The sequence below is a fragment of the Macaca fascicularis genome, chromosome 20 (assembly GCF_037993035.2).
Source record: "Macaca fascicularis isolate 582-1 chromosome 20, T2T-MFA8v1.1".
Lineage (NCBI taxonomy): Eukaryota > Metazoa > Chordata > Mammalia > Primates > Cercopithecidae > Macaca > Macaca fascicularis.
The window spans coordinates 42,560,143-42,583,459 of record NC_088394.1 but is presented as its reverse complement, the minus strand read 5'-3'; the positions used below and the strand labels follow the sequence as shown (position 1 = coordinate 42,583,459).

Sequence of the window (23,317 nt, the reverse complement as noted above, 5' to 3'; positions counted from 1 at the left end):
TTACCGATCTCTCACTAGACAATCCATAATAGACCCAGATATTTATGAGCAGTTATTTTTGATAAAAGTACAAAGGCAACCTTTTCAGCAAGTGATTCTGGAACAATTTGATGTTTATATGCAAACAACAAAAAACCCTGAACCTTGACCCTCATCCCTTATACCGTACAGAAAAAACAAAATCTATCAGAGACCTAAATATAGAACCTAAAACTGTTAGAAGAAAACACAGAGGAAATCTTTATGACCTAGGATTAGACAAAGATTTCTGAGGATGCACAAGCACAAGCCATGAAGAAAAAAGCTCACTTTTGAGAGGCAAAGGCAGATGGATCACTTGAGTCCAGGAGTTCGAGACAAGCCTGAGCACCATAGAGAGACCCCATCTCTACAAAAATTACCAAAATTAGCTGGGCATGGCGGAATGTACCTGTAGTCCCAGCTACTCAGGAGGCTTGAGGTGGGAGGATGGCTTGAGCCCAGGAGGTGGACGTTGCATTGAGTGGAGAGTGTCCCGCTGCACTCCAGCCTGGGCAACAGAACAAGACCTTGTCTCAAAAAGAAAATAGCTTTTAAAGATTAGAAGTGAAGTCTTGGTGAGAAAAATCTCAAATATGATTTTCAAGTTAGTAGTTCAAATGTGTTGCTAGAGGAATAGCTTAAGAGTTTGAAAACAGATTTTAACCCTTATGTGTGTTTTTTTCTCTTTTAGATTGTTTTGACTGGCATATTGGAGCAAGTTGTAAACTGTAGGGATGCTTTGGCTCAAGAATATCTCATGGAGTGTATTATTCAGGTAGGTGGGAACATGTCATTTTTTAAAAATGACCTATTTTATCTTTCGTTAAGTTTGTTTTGAAAAAATTTTGAAGGAATAGGAAATAAGCTTTCCTGAATAAAGAATTTTCCTTGCTGGGTGTGGTGACTCACACCTGTAATCCCAGCACTTTCTGAGTTCAAGGTGGGAGGATCTCTTGAGGCCAGGAGTTCAAAACCAGCCTGGGCAACATAGCAAGATGCCATTTCTATAAAAACTTAAAATAATTTAAAAAAAATTTTTTTTCATGTAATCTTGCTTCTTCTAAAAACAATTTAAAAACAGGGATTTTCTGTTTCCGACTTATAACTTGGTCTTTGTATCAATGTGGTTTGTTTTCCTCCAAACTGTAGGAATGAGTCATCTGAGTTTTCTTGGTCTCTGTAGCTTTAGTTTAATTGTAGGTGCACTTTGTTTATTGGAATATTTCTGTCTGAGCTTATGTTTAGTAGAGAGGTTCAGAAGCAATGTGTTCAAATTTAGTTGTATAAGATTACAGTGTTTTTTTCCCCACAAATGTGAACTTTACCATATGAGTTCAGAATATTATGTGAAATACTTTTACTTGTATTGATCATTTGATTTTCAGGTTTTCCCTGATGAATTTCACCTCCAGACTTTGAATCCTTTTCTTCGGGCCTGTGCTGAGTTACACCAGAATGTAAATGTGAAAAACATAATCATTGCTTTAATTGATAGGTAAGACCTTCCAACACTGGAGGATACATGCTCGGACTTGACAATAATGAATTTTAAACATTTTTTGAATTATTTGTCTCTGTTACATCTTTATCATACCAATGATCTTAATTTAATTATACTATAAATAGTGTAGCTTTGTGAGTATGAGTACTAGGTACTTGCCTTGGTTAGACATGAAAGAGGCTTAACTTAAATGTGCAGGAGACATGAAGATAAGATTTATTCTGTGTGTTTAATTGACATTTAAAGACGTTGTGCAGACTTTTTTTTTAAATTGTACAAATCCAGAGATCATATTGAAGAACAAAATTTGTTTTTTCCTGTGATATAAGTATCTTGCAGTGGGAACTCATTTGGTTTAGAGTAGCCATAAGATACAGATGATTGGAAATGTTCAAGTAATCACTCTATCATCACGTTTTTTTTTTTGTTGTTTTTTTTTTTTTTTGAGACGGAGTCTCTCTCTGTCTCCCAGGCTGGAGTGCAGTGACCGGATCTCAGCTCACTGCATGCTCCGCCTCCCAGGTTCACGCCATTCTCCTGCCTCAGCCTCCCGAGTAGCTAGGACTACAGGCGCCCGCCACCTCGCCCAGCTAGTTTTCTGTATTTTTTAGTAGAGATGGGGTTTCACCATGTTAGCCAGGATGGTCTCGATCTCCTGACCTCGTGATCCACCCGTCTTGGCCTCCCAAAGTGCTGGGATTACAGGCTTGAGCCACCGCGCCCAGCCCACATTTTCTTAAAGAAAAAATTTTAAGTATCAAATATGTTTAGTACATCCACTTTAAGTTTTATTTTCTTAGTTTTTTTTTTTTTTTTTAGACAGAGTCCCACTCCGTCACCCAAGCTAGAGTGCAGTGGTGCTATCTTGGCTCACTGCAACTTCCAACTCCTGGATTCAAGGGGTTCTAGTGTCTCAGCTTCCCGAGTAGCTGGGATTACAGACATGCACCACCATGCCCGGCTAATTTTTGTATTTTTAGTAGAGACGGGGTTTTGCCAGGTTGGCCAGGCTGGTCTCAAACTCCTAAGCTCAAATGATCAGCCTGCCTCCGCTTCCTGAAGTGCTGGGATTACAGATGTGAGCCACTGTGTTTGGCCAATGGGTGACTTTTTTGCAGCCATGTTGTGTAGTAGTACAGAATGTCTGTCCTACTACTTGTAAGCATTGTCATGAAACCAGAAACCTAAGTGAAGATTTATTTCTGCAGATACCTTTTGTATGTTTTTTGAAAAACTAAGTTATTCATTTTAAAGTCTGAGAATTCAGATCACAAAATTTTCCAAATTATCAGCTTAATCCTGGGCAGCAAAAATCCCATACTGATTGGGCCCCCTCTTAAAGGAAGCTAGTAACTGGATTTTCCTGTGTTGCCTGTAATGTCACTTACCCATCTCTGTCAGTAGTGATGCTTCTGGGCGTAACAAAATGTGGATGTAGTTGTGACTGTGACAAACAGATAATGATAATGAAACAGACATTATTTTGAGTAATTTAAGATGAGGGAAATAAAAGTTAATTTTATGAATTTTAGACTTAGTTGTATTTCAAACTTTAGTAAAAATGCAGTATCTTAAAATAGTCTATGTACTTTTATTTTTTAAAGATTATTTATTTGAATCATGGTTGTTGAATACATTTGTCACTTTAATGCATTTCTGTCCATATCTACTTAATTATGCTTCAAAGAGTTTGAGAGAATTATCTTGTTGAAAATCTACTTAGTATGGTATGAAATAAGAATGCTGAAGAAAAAAGGTTGCACTGGCAAAACTGTTTAGTTAAAAATGAATTGAGGAGGCCGGGTGCAGTGGCTCACATCTGTAATCCCAGCACTTTGGGAGGCCAAGGAGGGAGGCTTGCTGGAGTCCAGGTTAGTACCATCCTGGGCAACATAGTGAAACCCTATCACTACAGAAAGCACAAAAATTAGCTGGGCGTGGTTGCACATGCTGTTAGCCCCAGCTACTCAGGAGGCCTAGATGGGAGGAGGATAGCTTGAGCCCAGCAGGTGGAGGTTTCATTGAGCTGAGAGTACACAACTGCACTCCAGCCTAGCTGACAGAGTGAGACTCTGTCTAAAACAACAAGCCTTTTGGGCTCATACAAAATATAGAAAAGCAATAAAGAATAAGATGTCATCCATGATCTCACTACCCAAACCCTGTATCTTTTAAAATAAAGGGGTTTTTTTTTTTTTTTTAGATTAGCTTTATTTGCTCACCGTGAAGATGGACCTGGAATCCCAGCGGATATTAAACTTTTTGATATATTTTCACAGCAGGTGGCTACAGTGATACAGGTTTGTGTAGCATTTCTCCTAAGTTCTCAAAATTTTGAAACTTCTCTGCCTTCCTTTTACAATTGTTTAAAATAAATTGTATGGTTTTCTAAACATTCCAGTCTAGACAAGACATGCCTTCAGAGGATGTTGTATCTTTACAAGTCTCTCTCATTAATCTTGCCATGAAATGTTACCCTGATCGTGTGGACTATGTTGATAAAGTTCTAGAAACAACAGTGGAGATATTCAATAAGCTCAACCTTGAACAGTAAGTCAGTTACATTTTTGTAAAAATCCTCATAAAGACACTTTTTTCCTAGATTTGCTTTTCTTTCTCAATTGTTTTTTGAAATGCTGGCATTTGTCTTGTTTTAATCATGCATTAAGATTGTCATGGTTAGCACTACTAGGGGCAGAAAGTGGTGACCAATTACTTGGTTGTGTATATTAATGAAATTGTGGTACCTATGGACTATAGGCAGTCTTCAGGGACCAGTGACTCCAATTTGGATCCCTTTCTGTGTATCAGGGGCATCCAGTCTTTTGGCTTCCCCGGGCCACATTGGAAGAAACATTTTCTTGTGCCACACATAAAATACACTATCACTAACAATAGCTGATGAGCTTTAAAAAAAGTTGCAAAAAACTGATAATGTTTTAAGAAGGCTTACAAATTTGTGTTGGGCTGCATTCAAAGCCATGCTGGGCTGCATGCAGCCTGTGGGCTGCGGGTTGGACGAGCTTGCTGTATGTGAATGAGTTCCTCAACTGGTAAGGAAACTTTCTCAGGCAGTATTTATTTCCATAAGAGGTGTTTTCCTACAAATGAGCACATGGTGAAAAATGAAGGGTGTATGTATATTTAAGGTGCAGAATTAAATTGGTTTAAATATCTTTTCTATTTTGAGCTTTGATTTTGATACCTTCAAGGAAGTATGAACAGTCCTGTTTCCAACTTGAAGCCTCCTCAGCTGTTCTGTCCTAGACCTGTGGCGTCCTGTAGTGGCCACTGTGGGCAGCTCAGATCCTGTTACCTTCCCCCGCAGTTCCCTTCCTGCCCCATTCCCCACTGCTCTGGACTTGGTTCAAGCCAGGCCTGCCTCCCCCACCCATATTCTTGAGAATTTTACCTCATGTCATGTTCCTCCTTTCTATCTCCCTTCTAGTGGTTTACCTGCATCAAGAAAATTTACTCTTTTTTTCCTCCGTTTGTGTTACCCTTTTTCTTTTGGTCATTTTGGTTTTGTGTGTGTGCGAACGGAAAACAAGTTCAGATATGGAATAAGTATGAGCGAAAATTAAATGATGTGCCAGGTGTGGTGGCTTGCACCTGTCATCCCAGCTATTCAGGAGGCTGAGTTGGGAGAATCACTTGAGCCCAGGAGTTTGAGAACAGCCTGGGCAACAGAGCGAGATCCTGTCTCTAATAAAAAATAAAATTAAAAATTAAAAAAATTTAAATAAAAAAACTAAATGATGTATCTATGTCTTTCTCCCCAAGTGAATTTTAAAGTAAAAATAGACAAAATCATTGGAAATAACAAACTCTAAAGAGGTTGTAATAAATGCCCCAATATGCCTCAGTATCTACAGAATGCTTTTACTAACCACTACCTAAGTCAGTCAGCCTGCTTTTCCTTAATCACCAACATCTGATACAGAAGAAATAGTTTATATATTTTTCTATTGTGTCAAATTGCTGGTTTTGCATGGATTTTTTTTCCTATTTATTTTCATCGTGAATATACAATACTTGTTGGCTGCCCCCTGGGAACCAAACTACCACTTAAAATACTTCCCTTAGAAATGTCATCGAATTCTAGACAGTCATCTTAACTCCAGCTATACCATCTGTTCATGAGTTGGAAACTGTTTCTAGTTTTGTATCAACAGAAAAATAATAGATGAATATATATATTTATGTTTAGATAGGCATTTTTTATCCTCTTGAAAGGAGGTTGTTACAGTCTTCTGTGGTGGTATGATTCACCTGACCCATTTCCTTTAATGTGTAATGAAAAATTTCAAATTCTTACAGAACAAGTGCTATTTGTGTATAGAGAAAGTTAATTTTGTTCATTAAGACTTCTGTTTTTCTTTTTGTAGTATTGCTACCAGTAGTGCAGTTTCAAAGGAACTCACCAGACTTTTGAAAATACCAGTTGACACTTACAACAATATTTTAACAGTCTTGAAATTAAAACATTTTCACCCACTCTTTGAGTACTTTGACTATGAGTCCAGAAAGAGCATGAGTTGTTATGTGCTTAGTAACGTTCTGGATTATAATACAGAAATTGTCTCTCAAGACCAGGTAAGAGAATACCTCCATGCTATTTTAGGGAAACAGTGTTACAATTTTAGACTATGGACCTAGATACCTGAGATGGGAGGGGAGGGTAATTCAATACTAAAGAAAATGTAGAAGTAACTTATTCATTATATAAATTAGAAAATTGGAGATGTATAAAGAATTATAAAACATTTATAATTCCACCAGATAGAGAATAACCACTGTAAATTAACATTTTGTGCATATCTTTCCAGACTTTTGTCTGTATATGTGTGTATGACATACATGTGTATTGACTTTCTAACCAAAAAAAGGAATATCTTGTTGATACTGTATTGTAATTTTATAACTGGAAACACTTTTGACAGTGGCTTTATATGCCAATGGTTTCACGTCAGTGGGTTTCTTATGCCTCACATGTTACAGGTGGATTCCATCATGAATTTGGTATCCACATTGATTCAAGATCAGCCAGATCAGCCTGTAGAGGACCCTGATCCAGAAGACTTTGCTGATGAGCAGAGCCTTGTGGGCCGCTTCATTCATCTACTGCGCTCTGAGGACCCTGACCAGCAGTACTTGGTATGAGTTTACTATTAGTATATCCCTGTATCAGCTCCTAGTGAAATCGCATGTTGAAGTGCTTAAAATGGTTTAATTCACCTTCTGGTCTTAGACGGTTTTGAAGGAATTGCAACTGAATCAAAGATTGACTTGAACCTGGGAGGCGGAGGTTGCAGTGAGCTGAGATTGCGCCACTGCACTCCAGTCTGGGCAGCAGAGCGAGACTCTGTCTCAAAAGAAAAAAAAGAGATTCATAGCATCTGTGGGCTTTTACTTTATATATAAACATAATTGTAAATTTCTGGAGCATGTGAGTAACAATTCAGTTGCTTTGATTTCTTTTGAAGACTCTCTGAGAATTACAAAAAAGTCTCTTCTTTTACTTGAGTGCCCATAAGTATTCCATGTTGATTTTTTTCTGAACTATGTATTGCTTATAATAAACTTTATAAGAAATACAATTCTTACATTTAATTTTACTTTTCCAAATTTGCAAGTATAAATTATATTTGTCACATTGAAAATGTGCGTTTTTGTTTTTTGATGAGAGGTTTTAAAATTCATTTTGCCTTTTTCTTAACTTTTTTTTTTCTGATAAAGAACAATCACATGAGGTTCTCTTTATTATTAGTCCACAGGGAAACTTTGTGAAATGGATAAAGCATGTTGCCTGAGTAGGGGTATCAGTGATCGATACTAGATAGAGAATTTATTTTAGTGAAGGGTTAGCACGGTTGGCTGCTTAATTATTGTTTGGGCAAAGTAGTTTAACCATTCTTGGATGCATAAGGCTGTTAGGCTGCTATGATGAAAAAGACATTTGCTTGAGGATGTCCTGACTGTTTTATCTCTTTCTGTTGACTTTCTTCATTGTAGTTGACACTCCTGTACTTCTTCATAATCAGTGTGAAATAAGAGGCTGACTGCTGTTGATAGTGTGATGGTCTTTCTCTTGGCTTAGTAGCAAACATTCCAGGACTGTGGTATTGTGCTCTGTGAGCTATGTCATCTGTACAGAGTGACTGAGTATTTTAACTGTTTCCCTTAAGTTTCTGTGTGAGATTGTGTGTGTCTGTGTGTTTTCATTTTCTATTGCATACCAAATGTAGTAGTTAGAAAGTATGCCTTCCCGCTGCGCATGGTGGCTCGCACCTATAATCCTAGCACTTTGGGAGACTGAGGTGGATGGATCACCTGAGATCTGGAGTTCAAGACCAGCGTGGCCAACACAGTGAAACCCCATCTCTACTGAAAATACAAAAAACTAGCCAGGCATGGTGGTAGGCACCTGTAATCCCACCTGCTTGGGAGACTGAGGCAGGAGAATCACTTGAACCTGGGAGGTGGAGGTTGCAGTGAGTGGATATCACGCCATTGCACTCCAGCCTGGGCAACAAGAGTGAAACTCTGTCTCAAAAAAAAGTATGCCTTCTGCATGTGGCTGATTGGTTATTCCCATGTATAACGATCTTTAATAATAGGGTCATTAGCTCTGACTGCCCGAGGGAAAATGCATTCTCTTATTCATCTGCCATATCAGGAATTTCACAAAATCTGAATGTCATTGTGTCACACATATTAAAAACATTTTATAAACTCTTTTTCTTGTAATTTTTCTGAATTGGCTATATGTTGTACCATTTCAGAAAAAAAATCCAAGAAAAACACAGAATTCATGGAATATTTCACAAGTAGCTCTTTTAAAGTATATTAGCCTTTTCGGTCTTAATATTTTTTGGAATGAGGAGGTATGATGTACCAGTAATATGCATATAGTTGTTTTGTATCATAGTAATAGTTAATATTACTAAGCGTATGCCTTGTGCTAAGTAGTGGTGAAACCTCACGTGTCACTTGATCTTCCCAACAACCCTGCGAGTTTACAGAAACTTGTGGCTAAGAGAAGGTAAATAATTTGCCCAAAGCCACACATGTAACAAGTATTAGGATTTACTTTTAAATGTGAGTCTCTGAGTGTCTTCACAGCCTTCTTTTTTTCTCTTTTTTTTTTGAGATGGAATCTTGCTCTGTCACCCAGGCTGGAGTGCAGTGGCATGATCCCAGCCTACTGCAACCTCCATCTCCTGGGTTCAAGCAGTTCTCCTGCCTCAGCCTCCCGAGTAGCTGAGATTACAGGTGTACGCCACCATGCCCAGCTAATTTTTGTATTTTCAGTAGAGACGGGGTTTACCTGTGTTGGCCAGGCTGGTCTCGAACTACTGACCTCAACTTATCTGTCCACCTTTGGCCTCCCAAAGTGCTGGGATTACACACATGAGTCACCACATCTGGCCAGAGCCTACATTCTTTATCAATGCAGCATACTTTGCATGTGTGTATATGAAAATATATTTAAATATATCTTTGCTTCTAACTCACTATCTTGGGCAGGTTATACAACCTCTTTGAAACTCATACTTCCCCATTTGTGAAATGGAATTGTATCTGTCTCTGAATTGTTGTGACAACTTGAGGAGATAAGAAATATATAAATTGCCTACCATAAACTATGGTACATTGTATATATTCACAAAATGTTAGCAATGATGATGAGAGCCCACATTTATTTCACAAATGATTAATCATAGTTTGGAAATTTTTTTTCTTTAATGCTTTTGGGTCAGATTTTGAACACAGCACGAAAACATTTTGGAGCTGGTGGAAATCAGCGGATTCGCTTCACATTGCCACCATTGGTATTTGCAGCTTACCAGCTGGCTTTTCGATACAAAGAGAATTCTAAAGTGGTGAGTTTACTTTTAAATATTTAGGCACTTTTTTCCTTTTTCATCACTCTGAGTGTGTGTGTGTTTGTTTTATGTTATAAAAAATTTCAAACATACAAAAATAGACAGTGGTATAATAAAATCCCATTTTTGGCAACTCTGTATTTGTTACTTATCCTGTGCTAAGTGTTCCTAATGGTGATGTTGGTGGATCACATACTAAATGAGGGATCACATAAAAAGCACTTAGAAATGCAAGATTAAAGCAGTGTGAATTTATGCTGAAACTCTTTCCTAAGTTCTAATTCAGGTTAGCTTTAAAACCTAAGGAGAGGGTCTAGCATTGCAGTCATTTCTCTCTAAAGGCATATAATTGCATAATATCATGAGTTGTGGGCAACTTTTTATGAGCTTTTTTCTTCCTCAAACCAGAATCATGGCTTGAGTCTTCACGGTGTAGTTTTGAAGAAAATACCTCAAGCTCATGTACCTGAAAGTTGGACAGTCAGGTTAATGTTAAGGAACAACCTCAGTAACTTAATTTTGTTTGTTTGTTTGTTTTGAGATAGGGTCTCATTCTGTCCCCCAGCTGGAGTGCAGTGGCTCAGTCCTGGCTCACTGCAACCTCCACCTCCTGGGTTCAAGCGATTCTTGTGTGTCAGCCTTCTAAGTAGCTGGGATTACAGGTGTGCACCACCATGCTCAGCTAATTTTTGTATTTTTAGTAGAGACAGGGTCTTGCCATGTTGATCAGCTGGTCTCGAACTTGTGGCCTCAAGTGATCCTCCTGCCTCAGCCTCTCCAAGTGCTAGGATTGTAGGTGTGAGCCACCACACCTGGCCTCAGTAGGGACTTGATTTTCTCATAATAGAGAAAAAAGGATGTATTAAGTAGACCTACCAGCATGAAACAGCAACTTTTGGCCAATTTGTATTAGGCCAGCTTATCATTCACTCTTTACCAGCATTTACGGATAGAAATTTGTGAGTATAACAATAAAAATAGCAACCAGCCTACATTAAAAAGCCATAGTAATTAAGACAGTGTGCCAATATGGTACTGGCGTAAAAACAGACACATAGACCAACGGAACAGAATAGAGAGTCTAGAAATAAACCCATACATGTGCAATAAACTAATCTTTGATAAGGATACCAAGAATACACAAAGGGGAAACGGATGGTGTCTTCAATAAATAGTATTGGGAAAGTTGGATATCCACATGCAAAAGAATAGAATTGGACTCTCATCTTGTACCATATATAATAATGAACTCAAAATGGATTAAAGACCTGAAACCATAAAGCTCCTAGAAGAAAACATAGGGAAAAACCTCCTTGTCATTGGTCAGTGATTTTTTGGATGTGAAACCAAAAATCTAGGCAATCAAAGCAAAAATAAGCAAGTGGGAGTCTATTAAACTAAAAAGCTTCTGTACAACAAAGGAAACAATCAGCAGAGTGAAGAGACAGCCAATGGAATGGGGGAGAATATTTGCAAACTGTACATCTGAAAAGTGGTCAGTATCCAAAATATATATGGAATGCAACTCAGTAGCAAGCAAATGAATAACTTGATTTAAAAATGAGCAAAGGATCTGAATAGACATTTTTCCAAAGGAGACATACAGATGGCCAACTGGTATATGAACAGATGTTCGACATCATTTATCAGGAAAATGCAAATCAGAACCACTACGAGATATTACCGCATATCTGTCAGAATAACTGTTACCAAAAGGACAGAAAATCAAGTGTTGGCAAGGATGTAGAGAAATGGGAACCCTGTTTATTATTGGTGGGAATATAAATTAGTATAGCCATTATGGAAAACGGTATGGAGGTTCCTCAAAAAACTGAAACTAGAACTACCATGTGACCCTGCAGTCCCACATCTGGTTATGTATTGAAAGGAAAGGAAATCAGTATCTCAAAGAGATACCTGCACTCCCATGTTCATTGCAGCATTATTCACAATGGCTGAGATACGGAAACAACCTTAGTGTCCATCGATAGATGAGTAAAGACATTGTGTTTTGTATATATGTGTGTGTATATACGTGTATGTGTGTGTGTGTATATATATGTACATACATTCTCTACATAGTAGAATAATATTCGGCTATAGAAATGAAGAAAATCTTGCCATTTATGACAATAGGGATTAATCTGGAGGACATTATTCTAAGTGAAATAAGCCAAACACGGAAAGGCAAATACTGCATGACTTCATTTATATGTAGAATTGTTTTTTAAGTTGAATTCACCCAGCCTGGGTAACATAGCAAGACCCAATCTCTATTAAAAAATAAAAAGGCCGATTGTGGTGACTCACATCTGTAATCCCAGCACTTTGGGAGGGCAAGGCAGGCGGTTCACCTAAGGTCAGAGTTCGAGACCAGCCTGACCAACACGGAGAAACCCCATCTCTACTAAAAATACAAAATTAGCTGGGCATGGTGGCGCATGCCTATAGTCCCAGCTACTCGGGAGACTGAGGCAGGAGAATCACTTGAACCCGGGATGCAGAGGTTGCGGTGAGCCAAGATCGCGCCATTGCACTTCAGCCTGGGCAAGAGTGAAACTCCGTCTAAAAAAAAGAAGAGAAAATTAAAAAATTAGCCAGGTGTGGTGGTACATGCCTGTAGTCCTACCTACTCAAGAGGCTAGGGCAGGGCTGGGTGTGGTGGCTCATACTTGTAATCCTAGCACTTTGGGAGGCCAAGGTGGGTGGATCATCTGAGATCAGGAGTTTGAGACTAGCCTGGCCAACATGGTGAAACCCCGTCTCTAGTAAAAATACAAAAATTAGCCAGGCGTGAGGGTACATGCCTGTTATCCCAGCTACTCGGGAAGCTGAGGCAGGAGAATAACTTGAACCCGGGAGGCAGAGGTTGCAGTAAGCCGAGATTGCGCCACTGCACTCCAGCCTGGGCGACAAAGTGAGACTCCATCTCAAAAATAAGAGGCTAGGGCAGGAGGACAGTTTGAGCCCAGAAGTTGGAGGCTGTAGTGAGTTATGATTATTCTTTTGCGCTCTAGCCTGGGCGACAGAGGGAGACCCAGTCACTAAAAAATGGTTGAACTTGTATAAGCAAAGACTAGAACACTAGTTGCCAAAGAATACAAACTTTCAGTTATAAGATGAAAAAATTCTGGGATCAAAATGATTTAGGGCAAATAAATAAAAGTAACTAGCCTTTACTTATTTACTAGCATTACTTACTGTGTTGCCATACACTGCGCCAAGGTCTATGACTGTCAATGTCACTTTTTTTTTTTTTTTTGGAGTCAAGGTCTTTGTCACCCAGACTGGGATACAGTGGTATGATTACAGCTCACTGCAGCTTTGAACTCTTAGGCTCAAATGATCCTCCCACTTCAGCCTCCTGAGTAGCTGGTACTACAAGCATGTGCCACCACACTGGCTAATTTTTTATTTTTTGTAGAGACAGAGTCTCACTGTGTTGCCTAGACTGGTCTGAAACTCTTGGGCTCAAGTGATCCTCCTGACTCCTTGGCCTCCCAAAGTGTTGGGATTACAGGCATGAGCCACCATGCCCTGCCTGTTGCCATCTTTTAAAAATGAAAAGAACTGATTGCTTTAACAAGAAGAAATTTGGATAGTCAATCATGATAAAATATTTAACCTTGCTTGTAATTACAACAGCGAACCTTTTAAGAAATCAAATTGGCAAAGAGAAATGAAAAATAAGGTTTAGCAATGGCGATGGTGTGATGAAAATTCATTCTCATCTAATGTTGGCAGTGTGAATTACTGTAATACTTCTAGGAAGTTGGCAGTATGTAAGTAGGGTGTTAAAATATCCAATAATATTACTCCAAGTAGAATTCCAAGAATTTATACTAAGGGAATAATTAGGGTCTCAATAAAGCTTAGTGTATATAGAACATTCATTGTAATATTAGAGATTATTTCTAAAAGGGAATAGTTAAATAAATTATGCCATAGCCAGTCTCTGTAATATTTTCTAGTCATTACAATGATTTTAAATTAGTATCGGGAAAATTGTTAGGATAAAATAAGTGAACGAAAAATTAGAGCTGGGCGCGGTGGCTCACGCCTGTAATCCCAGCACTTTGGGAGGCCGAGGCAGGCGGATCACCTGAGGTCGGGAGTTTGAGATGAGCCTGACCAACATGGAGAAACCCCGTCTCTACTAAAAATACAAAATTAGCTGGGTGTGGTGGCACATGCCTGTAATCCCAGCTATTTGGTAGGCTGAGGCAGGAGAATCACTTGAACCTGGGAGGCGGAGGTTGTTGTGGTGAGCCGAGATCGTGCCATCGCACTCCAGCCTGGGAAGCAAGAGTGAAACGTCGTCTCAAAAAAAAAAAAAAAGAAAAATTAGATACAAATTACTTGAATCGATTTTGTTTAACTCTCAAGTAAGAAAATAAGGGCTAGATGCGGTGGTTCAGGCCAGTAATCCTAGCACTTTGGGAGGCCGAGGTGGGTGGATCACTTGAGGTCAGCAGTTCAAGACTAGCCTGGCCAATAAGGTGAAACCCCTTCTCTACTAAAAATATAAAAATTTGCGGGGGCGTGGTGGCACGCTTGTAATCCCAGCTACTCAGAAGGCTGAGACAGAATAATGGCTTGAACCCAGGAGGCAGTGGTGGCAGTGAGCCGAGATCGTGCCAAAGAGAAAAAAGAAAACCACACCCAAAAATTCCAGTTACATTTATGTAGAAAGAAAGGAAGACATTTAGCGTCAGAATGTTACCAATGATCATCCCTGGATGGTAGATTTAGGGATGATGTGTGGATGATTTTGTGTATTTTTCTAATTTTCTCCAATTTTGGAATGTTACTTACGAATCAGAAAAAACAAATATCAGCCAGTTGTAATGGCTCATGCTTGTAATTCCAACACTTTGGGAGGCTGAGGCGGGAGGTTTGCTCGGGGCCAGTAGTTCAAGATCAGCCTGGGCAACAGAATGAGACTCTGTGTCTATAAAAAAAATAAAAATTAGCCAGGTATGATGATGTGAGCCTGTAGTCCTAGCTATTCGGGAGTCTGAGGTGGGAGCATCACTTGAACCCAGGAGTTCAAGGCTGCAATGAGCTGTGATCACACCACTGCACTCCAGCCTGGGTAACAGAGCTTAAAAAAAAAAAGGAAAGAAAAAACAGATTGGGTGCGGTGACTCATGCATGTGATCCTAGCACTTTGGGAGGCTGAGGTGGGCGGATCACTTGAGGTCAGGAGTTACCAGCCTGGCCAACTTGGTGAAACCCTGCCTCTACTAAAAATATAAAATTAGCTGGGCGTGGTGGCAGGCACTGTAATCCCAGCTACTCTGGAGGCTGAGGCAGGAGAATCACTTGAACCCAGGAGACGGAGGTTGTAGTGAGCTAAGATTGCGCCACTGCACTCTAGCCTGGGCAACAAGAGCAAAACTGTCTCAAAAAGAAAAAACAAATATCAAATACGTTAACATTGCAAAAGCAGTTTAACTTCAAATGATGTTTTGAGAAGACATCCTGCTTGATTTACTTGTGTGCCCTATAACTGAAACAGAGAAGGAAAATGACAGGAAAACTGCGCTCAACTTACCGTGTTCACTATTTTGTTCTATTAAAAGTTTTAAATAAAATGGAATCATGGAACAAGTTAATTTTGAACTTAAGGTAACTTAAAATGTTTTTTCTTGTTTTAGGATGACAAATGGGAAAAGAAATGCCAGAAGATTTTTTCATTTGCCCACCAGACTATCAGTGCTTTGATCAAAGCAGAGCTGGCAGAATTGCCCTTAAGACTTTTTCTTCAAGGAGCACTAGCTGCTGGGGAAATCGGTTTTGAAAATCATGAAACAGTCGCATATGAATTCATGTCCCAGGTGATGATCTGTTCTTTCTGTGTTGTCACGTCAGCTCTACTGAGTCAGTTGCTTGTTTGCAGGCATGGTGGTAATGACATGAATTTACTCTTCTTTTACTGAATATGTAACTACCACCTTCCCACCATCATGGAACCTCTTAATATTATTGTCATAATTGACTGGTATTGATCATTTGCTGATGAAATCTAAGATTTCCAAGTGGGTCATGGTAAAAGTGTTCCATGGAACATGAAATTTGGGAAATGCATTCCATTCCCAAAATTCAGTTTGGGAACCCGGGTTAAACAAAGTTGAAAGAAGTTTCTTTATTGCAACTTTTAAGCATTTTTACCATCTCAGCTGTGTCCTGTGGCTCTCGAGAGGGTGCAGCATTTTCTGATTTGAAGGCTGCAGAAGTCTCACAGGATGGAGGTTCGGTGAGAAGTACTTTGGAAAATGCTCAACTAGAGGATGGTTGGTTCTTGAAAGTCCTTTCTGCTTTGTGTTCACTAGGCCTTTTCTCTGTATGAAGATGAAATCAGCGATTCCAAAGCACAGTTAGCTGCCATCACCTTGATCATTGGCACTTTTGAAAGGATGAAGTGCTTCAGTGAAGAGAATCACGAACCTCTGAGGACTCAGTGTGCCCTTGCTGCATCCAAACTTCTGAAGAAACCCGATCAGGGCCGAGCTGTGAGCACCTGTGCACATCTCTTCTGGTCTGGCAGAAACACGGACAAAAATGGGGAGGAGGTAAGGTCATTCCTGACTGCATGATAGCAGACAGGATCGATAACAGGGATCGGTTGCCATGGCCTTGTGTTCTGGAGGTGAAACATTTGGGGTGCTTGGAAATCTGATGAAGAGAATTGCTTTGTTTTGTTAAAAAAGAGTCTCATCCTGTAGTGAAGCCTCTGCTTTGAGGATATTGTAACATAGCAAGTTCAAACCACTACCTGTTTTTAAAAAAATACAGCTGTATACTTCAAAAGAAGGAGAATGAAAAGGATTTAAATTTGTTGTGTCCCTTTAGAACACGAAAGAGCACGGTAGTGTTGTGTTTCTTTGTATGAAAACGGGACGTTTCGTTAATCTCTTCACTGTCCCCCTGCCCTTTTATTTTAGCTTCACGGAGGCAAGAGGGTAATGGAGTGCCTAAAGAAAGCTCTAAAAATAGCAAATCAGTGCATGGACCCCTCTCTACAAGTGCAGCTTTTTATAGAAATTCTGAACAGATATATCTATTTTTATGAAAAGGAAAATGATGCGGTAAGTGAATTAGTAAAGTGTTGTTAATAAACTAACATTTTCCCTTCCTACTCAGGAAATTTGATATGTACAAAAGTTTATCATTCTGATACTTTAATCACTGTTCATTTGAAAAATATAAAATAATTTACAGATGTCAAGTAATAGCCTAATTTGTCATAATGTTCTAGTTTAAGACAATTCCTAGGCCGGGCACAGTGGCTCACGCCTGTAATCCCAGCACTTTGGGAGACCAAGGCGGGCAGATCACCTGAGGTCAGGAGTTCGAAACCAGCGTGGCCAACATGGTGAAACCCCATCTCTACTAAAAATACAAAAATTAGCTGGGCATGGTAGCAGGCGCCTGTAATCCCAGCTATTCGGGAGGCTAAGGCAGGAGAATGGTATGAACCCAGGAGGTGGAGCTTGCAGTGAGCTGAGATCATGCCACTGCACTCCAGCCTGGGCGACAGAGCAAGACTCTGTCTCAAAAAAAAAAAAAAAAAGATAATTCCTAAATGCAGTATCCTTTTAGCAATACAGTTTTGGTCAAGATTTGTAAGTTAAATAAAATTTTCCTTTTTTTCTTTTTTTCACAGTCTCGTTCTGTCACCCAGGCTGGAGTGCAGTGGTGCAATCTCAGCTCTGTGCAACCTCTGCCTCCTGGGTTCAAGCAATTCTCATGCCTCCGTCTCCTGAGTAGCTGGTATTATAGGTGCCCAGCACCACACCCAGCTAATTTTTGTATTTTTAGTAGAGATGGGGTTTCACCATGTTGACCTGGCTGGTCTTAAAACTCCTGACTTCAAGTGATCTGCCTGCCGCAGCCTCCCAAAGTGCTGGGAGTATAGGGATGAGCCACAGCACTGGGGCCAATTTTGCTTGTTTTAAAGGGTTGTTCGGGTTTTTTTGATAGTCAGTAGATGTTCAAACTAGGAATCGTATCCCCATCTTTCTTTTTTCATAATTACTTAGGTAATTGATGAGAGTAGCAGAAGCTCCTCAAAGCAATTTTATTAAATTGTGTTTAGCTGGGCCTGGTGGTACATGCCTGTAATCCCAGCTACTGGGGAGGCTGAGGCAGGAGACTCGCTTGAACCCGGGAGGCGGAGGTTGCAGTGAGCTGAGATCTCGCCACTGCACTCCAGCCTGGGCGACAGAGTGAGATTCTATCTCAAAAAAATAAATAAAAATAAATTGTCTTTCATTTTTTGTGGTATGTGCTTGATCATGAATTTGTACATATTCTTTTGTAGGTAACAATTCAGGTTTTAAACCAGCTTATCCAAAAGATTCGAGAAGACCTCCCAAATCTTGAATCCAGTGAAGAAACAGAGCAGATTAACAAACATTTTCATAACACACTGGAGCATTTGCGCTTGCGGCGGGAATCACCAGAATCCGAGGGGCCAATTTATGAAGGTCTCATCCTTTAAAAAGGAAACAGCTCACCATACTCCTTTCCATGTACATGCAGTGAGGGTTTTATTATGCTAGGTTTTCCTTCCATAGATTGTGCCTTTCAGAAATGCTGAGGTAGGTTTCCCGTTTCTTACCTGTGATGTGTTTTACCCAGCACCTCCGGACACTCACCTTCAGGACCTTAATAAAATTATTCACTTGGTAAGTGTTCAAGTCTGTCTGATCACCCCAAGTAGCATGACTGATCTGCTATTTAAAATTCCTGTGATCTGTAAAACAAAACAAAACAAAACAAAAAAAACCCCACAAGCACTTATCTTGGCTACTAATGAAGCTCTCCTCCTTTTTTTTTTTGTTTGTTTCATTGTTGATTGTGTATTTTCTTCATTATTGGGGAGTACTAACCCAAAAGTGTCTGTCTCTTTTGTTCTTTAGTCCAATTTGAGATTAATTTAGAAGAAAGGAATACTGTATGTGAAATTCAGCTTGGGCTTTTCCCTAAATTGCAAGATAAGGCCATGTGTAAGATTTTCCCTAAAACTAGAATATATTAATGCATGTTTGAGAATTTTAAAACACCATGGTCAAAACGAGAAGTTATATTTTGCATATTTGGACTCAGCCATCCATTAAGAACCTATGTTGTCCTCTGGACATATTTATCAATATAATTTGGTTTTAAATAGTATAAAAGAAAATTTGTGATCTATATAATTTATGTATCACCTTCATTGTAAATTTAGCAGGAAATGCATCACAATTATGATTTTTTTTTTTTTTTCTTTGCACCAGTGAAACAATAAAGTTGCTATTAACAATTTTGGAGCTTTTTTTCTCTTTTCATACTATCTTTAATTGATAAAAAGAACTAATAGAGTGGCTATAGAGTTTAATAGTCATTCTCATATATTCACAGAGCTCACTTAACTCTGGTTTTAAGCACTTGTTGAAAAAGGCAGCATCTACTCTTTTAGTCATTTATACCCCTTTTCTTTCCTCAACTTTACCCTGCTTTTCCCAAGGCATGATGAATTCACATAAACCCCCCAAAGGCTCACCAGCAATACTAGTTACCTACTATATAATAAACCATCCCAAAACTTAGTGTCTTTTTTTTTTTTTTTTTTTTTTTTTTTTTGAGACGGAGTCTCGCTGTGTCGCCCGGACTGGAGTGCAGTGGCCGGATCTCAGCTCACTGCAAGCCCCGCCTCCGGGGTTTACGCCATTCTCCTGCCTCATCCTCCCGAGTAGCTGGGACTACAGGCGCCCGCCATCTCGCCCGGCTAGTTTTTTGTATTTTTTAGTAGAGACGGGGTTTCACCGTGTTAGCCAGGATGGTCTCGATCTCCTGACCTCGTGATCCACCCATCTCGGGCTCCCAAAGTGCTGGGATTACAGGCTTGAGCCACCGCGCCCGGCCAACTTAATGTCTTAAAACAGCAAATATTTATCTCACAGGTCTCTGGATCAGGAATTTGGGAGCAGCTTAGCTGGTGGTCCTGGCGAAGAGTATAAGGCAAAGAGTATAAGGTTGCAAGCAAGATACTGGTTGGGGCTGCAGTCATCTGACACTTTGGGGCTGACTTCTCTGCTTACTGACCTGGCTGTTAGGCAGAGGCCCCAGTTCCTCTCCTTGAGGGCAGGGGCCCCAGTTCTTCTCCTTGAGGGCCCTTCCATAGAGTGTCCTCACAGCATGGTGGCTGAGTACGAAAGCAAGAAGGAAACCATAGTGCCTTTCAATGGCCTCCCTGTGGAAGTGACACTCTCAGTTTTGCCTTATTCTGTTAGTGGGGAGTCACTAAGTCTAGCCTATATTCAAGGGTAAAGAGAATTAAGCTCCACCTCTTGAAGGGAGAATTTATAGACATTTTCAAATGACTACATCACTTAACCCCTCACCATTTGCCCTCCCATTGCTAGCACTTGATGACTAGCCCTTGCTGGGGTTTACATGAACAGATGTTTCCCAAGAATTAGTACCACTAAAATGTATCAAATCTTAAGCCATTCTGTGGTATGTCATAGTCCAGCAAACCCTTTCTGTTCTTTGCAGGTGTTAGTTTACCCTGTATAAACCTGATTATGGCTTGACATAGCCATATGATTTACATGTTTTGTGAAATACAACTGGAATAGTAGAAAAGACATGAGAATACTTGAATTTGAACTGAATTGGAGAGGTTGGTTTGCAGGTGAAATAATGTCAGTACAGTGTGTAAATTATCTCATTTTCTGGGTTGAGATAAACCCAATTTTAAAAATAATAAACCAACAAAAAAAGTAAATAAAAGTGAAAGCAAAGCGCTGCTGGTATCCTTAACTTACAGATTTTTTTGTTGTTGAACAAAAACTCAGTACCAGATATAGTTAGGCACTAAATCTAAAGGTGAAGAAGATCATAGTCCCTAGCTTCAAGAATGTTAGTCTGCTGTGAAGACAGACCCGTAGTTACAGAAGATGGTATGGGTGTGCCCAGGAGAGCAGTGAAGAAGAGCTTTGAGGGATTGGAGATGGGCAAGTTCTGCAGAGGGTTGTGTGAATTCTCATGGAACGTCAAGTCAAATAGCCTATTTAGCCTTCTGAGGCCAGTGCTTTGGCCTGCAGTTCCAGGCTACTCAGATAGACCCATGGACTGAAGCAAGTTATACTCTTGGCTGTCTGGAGTGAAATAGGTATTTAAAAATTGACTTGGCATTTAAAACCTTTTATAGCAATTTGACAGTAATTTTATGTCTATCGGATGTAATAAACATTTGGCTTTGTGTTTTGTGTGTCTGCTATTCCCTGTTCTCCTTTTTTAGTAATTTTTATTGTATCTTACAAAAAAGTACCTGTCCTTAAATGGGGTGTGGTGGGGAATCCTTCACAGGTGGATGGAAATGCTGAGCCAGGGCTAGGGATAGCTCAGGAGGACACAGCTAGGACGATGCTGTGATTGGATGAGAGATGCCTGCTGTGTTAGACTTTCCTACTCTCCCGTTCCTGTCTCCATGCAGGAAACTAGTGATTCTTAGAGTCCGGATGATTCCTTCTTTGCCTAGAAATCCATGTGCCTGACTCATCCTCAAGCCTGAGATTGGTGGTCATCAGGTTAATGAACTGCAAAAACACCCTGTCCATTAACAGCCCTTGCTGATACACACAGCTCAAAGAGAGAGGCGTTTGAGTTGATCAGGCATCAGAGCACCTAGGAGAATGATGATGACTTGTAGTGTACAGTTCATGTGCAACTCTCAGAGCCATTGAAAAATGTGACAGACTTTAAGGAATAAATGCACCACCACAGGCACTGAGGGGATTTAAACACAAAGTCTAGGTTCCAGAGAGACCTGTTAAATTTGCTCTCTCATTCAGAGACCTCAAGGTAATAAGCTCAAGCAGAAAGGATTTCCCAACAGAATTGTGTTTGACAATGGGAATCCAGACTGCATATTGTAAATGAAAGGTAGAGAAATCTGTGCGGGAGACCTTCCTGTTTGCTGGGGTTGGTCCTATGGAGATGCTGTGGGTATGGACGACAGACACTGATTCAGGTGCCGGTATCTACACATTTGCCGCACACTTGAATTCCCAAGAGTAGTGACTTGCCTTAGGTTTGATTAAAGACAAATGTTTCCTGGCTTGTGGTAATGCAAAACAATTCATTTGGGATGGTCTTGTATTGGCTGTACTGCCGTAGGGCACCCTGCATTGTCCCAACAAAATGGTCCAAGCTTCCAAAATCTTTGGAGATGGACTGTATATTTTATTTTTGTGAGACGGAGTCTTGCACTCACCCAGGCAGGAGTGCAGTGGCGTGATCTTGGCTCACTGCAACCTCCACCTCCCTGGTTCAAGTGATCCTCCTGCCTCAGCCTCCCGAGTAGCTGGGATTACAGGCGTGCACCACCATGCCTGGCTGATTTTTGTATTTTTAGTAGAGATGAGGATTTCACCATGTTGGCCAGGCTGGTCTCGAACTTCTGACCTTATGATCCACCCGGCTCAGCCTCCCAAAGTGCTGGAATTACAGGCATGAGCCACCTCACCCAGCCAGAACACACTCATTGCTGTGTTCAGCCTTGCGTCAGTAGTGTTTTCAAATAAGTAAAATCTCAGGCTGGGACTTAAATCCATTTTCACTTAGCGAAATAGAAACAGAAGGAAACCTTTGGACGCTTCATAACTGTTGGGAAAGGGCTATTATCAATTGTGTTTCAGAGTCAAACTATAAATTACTTCCCAAGGTTAGTTCGACCTATGCCCAGGAATGAACAAGGACAGTTTAAAGGTTAGAAGCAAGATTGGGTCTGATCTCTTTCACTGTCATAATTTCCTCAGTTACAATTTTTGCAAAGGTGATTTCAAATGCTTTGCTGACCTCCCATAAACAAGGACGAGCCAATTGTAACTTCAGGTCTGCAATCCAAGTCTAGCTCCCAAAACTAAAGTCCATTGAATTGCACACTGATTGATAATATTCATTACAAGCTTATCTTCCCATGTGCAGAGCAAAGACGAGGAGATCAGCCATTCCTCCACCTACCCAGAGACGTTGCATTGGATACCATATCTTCTGGTATGGTTTTGCAAATGTAAAATGTAAAATCTATGCACACTGACAGGAAGGGAGAAAGAAAAAAGTAAAAGAGGGAGGGTAAGAAAAACAGTAAAATGTAAAATCTGCCTGATATATTTTTAGAAATCAGGTTCTATCATTGTTTTTTCAAGCCTTGTCTTTATATACACAAAGGTGATGGAATACTTTCATATACTAGTACTGTAAATTAAAAATAAAACGCTAAGCCCCCCAGCTGACTGAATGGACTACCTTTTGGCCAAGGAGACCCCAGTGAAACCTGAAAAACCAAGTTCTCGGCCATGATGAGAAGGGAGGTTGGACTCGCCACATTGCACCGCCTTGCTTTTGGAGTTTAGGCACAACTGACCAGTATGAAGGTTAAAAGACAGATCATTGGCCAGGCACAGTGGCTCACGCCTGTAATCCCAGCACTTTGGGAGGCCGAGGCAAGTGGATCACTTGAGGCCAGGAGATCAAGACCAGGCTGGCCAACATGGTGAAACCCTGTCTCTACTAAAAATACAAAAATTAGCAAGCATGGTGGCATATGCCTGTAATCCCAGCTACTTGGGAGGCTGAGGCAGGAGTGCAGTGACGCAACCACTGCTCACCGCAGCCTCCACTTCCCAGGCTCAGGTGATCCTCCAATCTTAGACTCTCAAGTAGCTGGGACTGTAGGTGTGCACCACCATGACCGGCTAGCTTTTGTATTTTTGTAGAGATGCAGTTTCACCATGTTGCCCAGGCTGATCTTGAACTTCTGGGCTCAAGCAATCCGCCCACCTTGGCCTCCCAAAGTGCTGGTATTATAGGCATAAGCCACCATGCCTGGCCCACAGTTTGGTTTTATATG

The 23,317-nt window shown here is 40.3% G+C and overlaps 1 protein-coding gene across 13 annotated transcripts in view; it reads left to right on the top strand.

Annotated features, from left to right (window-relative positions):
• The window catches only part of VPS35 (VPS35 retromer complex component), a 127,320-nt gene extending 108,599 nt beyond the window's left edge, over positions 1-18,721 (top strand). For all 13 annotated transcript variants that reach the window (XM_065537003.2, XM_065537001.2, XM_074026717.1 and 10 more), the window contains 11 exons: positions 713-796; positions 1,407-1,516; positions 3,726-3,822; positions 3,924-4,072; positions 5,911-6,118; positions 6,524-6,679; positions 9,286-9,408; positions 15,072-15,251; positions 15,747-15,986; positions 16,359-16,502; positions 17,738-18,721. In XM_065537003.2, the coding sequence (XP_065393075.1) occupies positions 713-796; positions 1,407-1,516; positions 3,726-3,822; positions 3,924-4,072; positions 5,911-6,118; positions 6,524-6,679; positions 9,286-9,408; positions 15,072-15,251; positions 15,747-15,986; positions 16,359-16,502; positions 17,738-17,917 (1,671 nt within the window). In that variant the 3' untranslated portion in view covers positions 17,918-18,721. The remainder of the gene's footprint in view (positions 1-712; positions 797-1,406; positions 1,517-3,725; positions 3,823-3,923; positions 4,073-5,910; positions 6,119-6,523; positions 6,680-9,285; positions 9,409-15,071; positions 15,252-15,746; positions 15,987-16,358; positions 16,503-17,737) is intronic.
• The last annotated feature ends 4,596 nt before the right edge of the window (positions 18,722-23,317 follow it).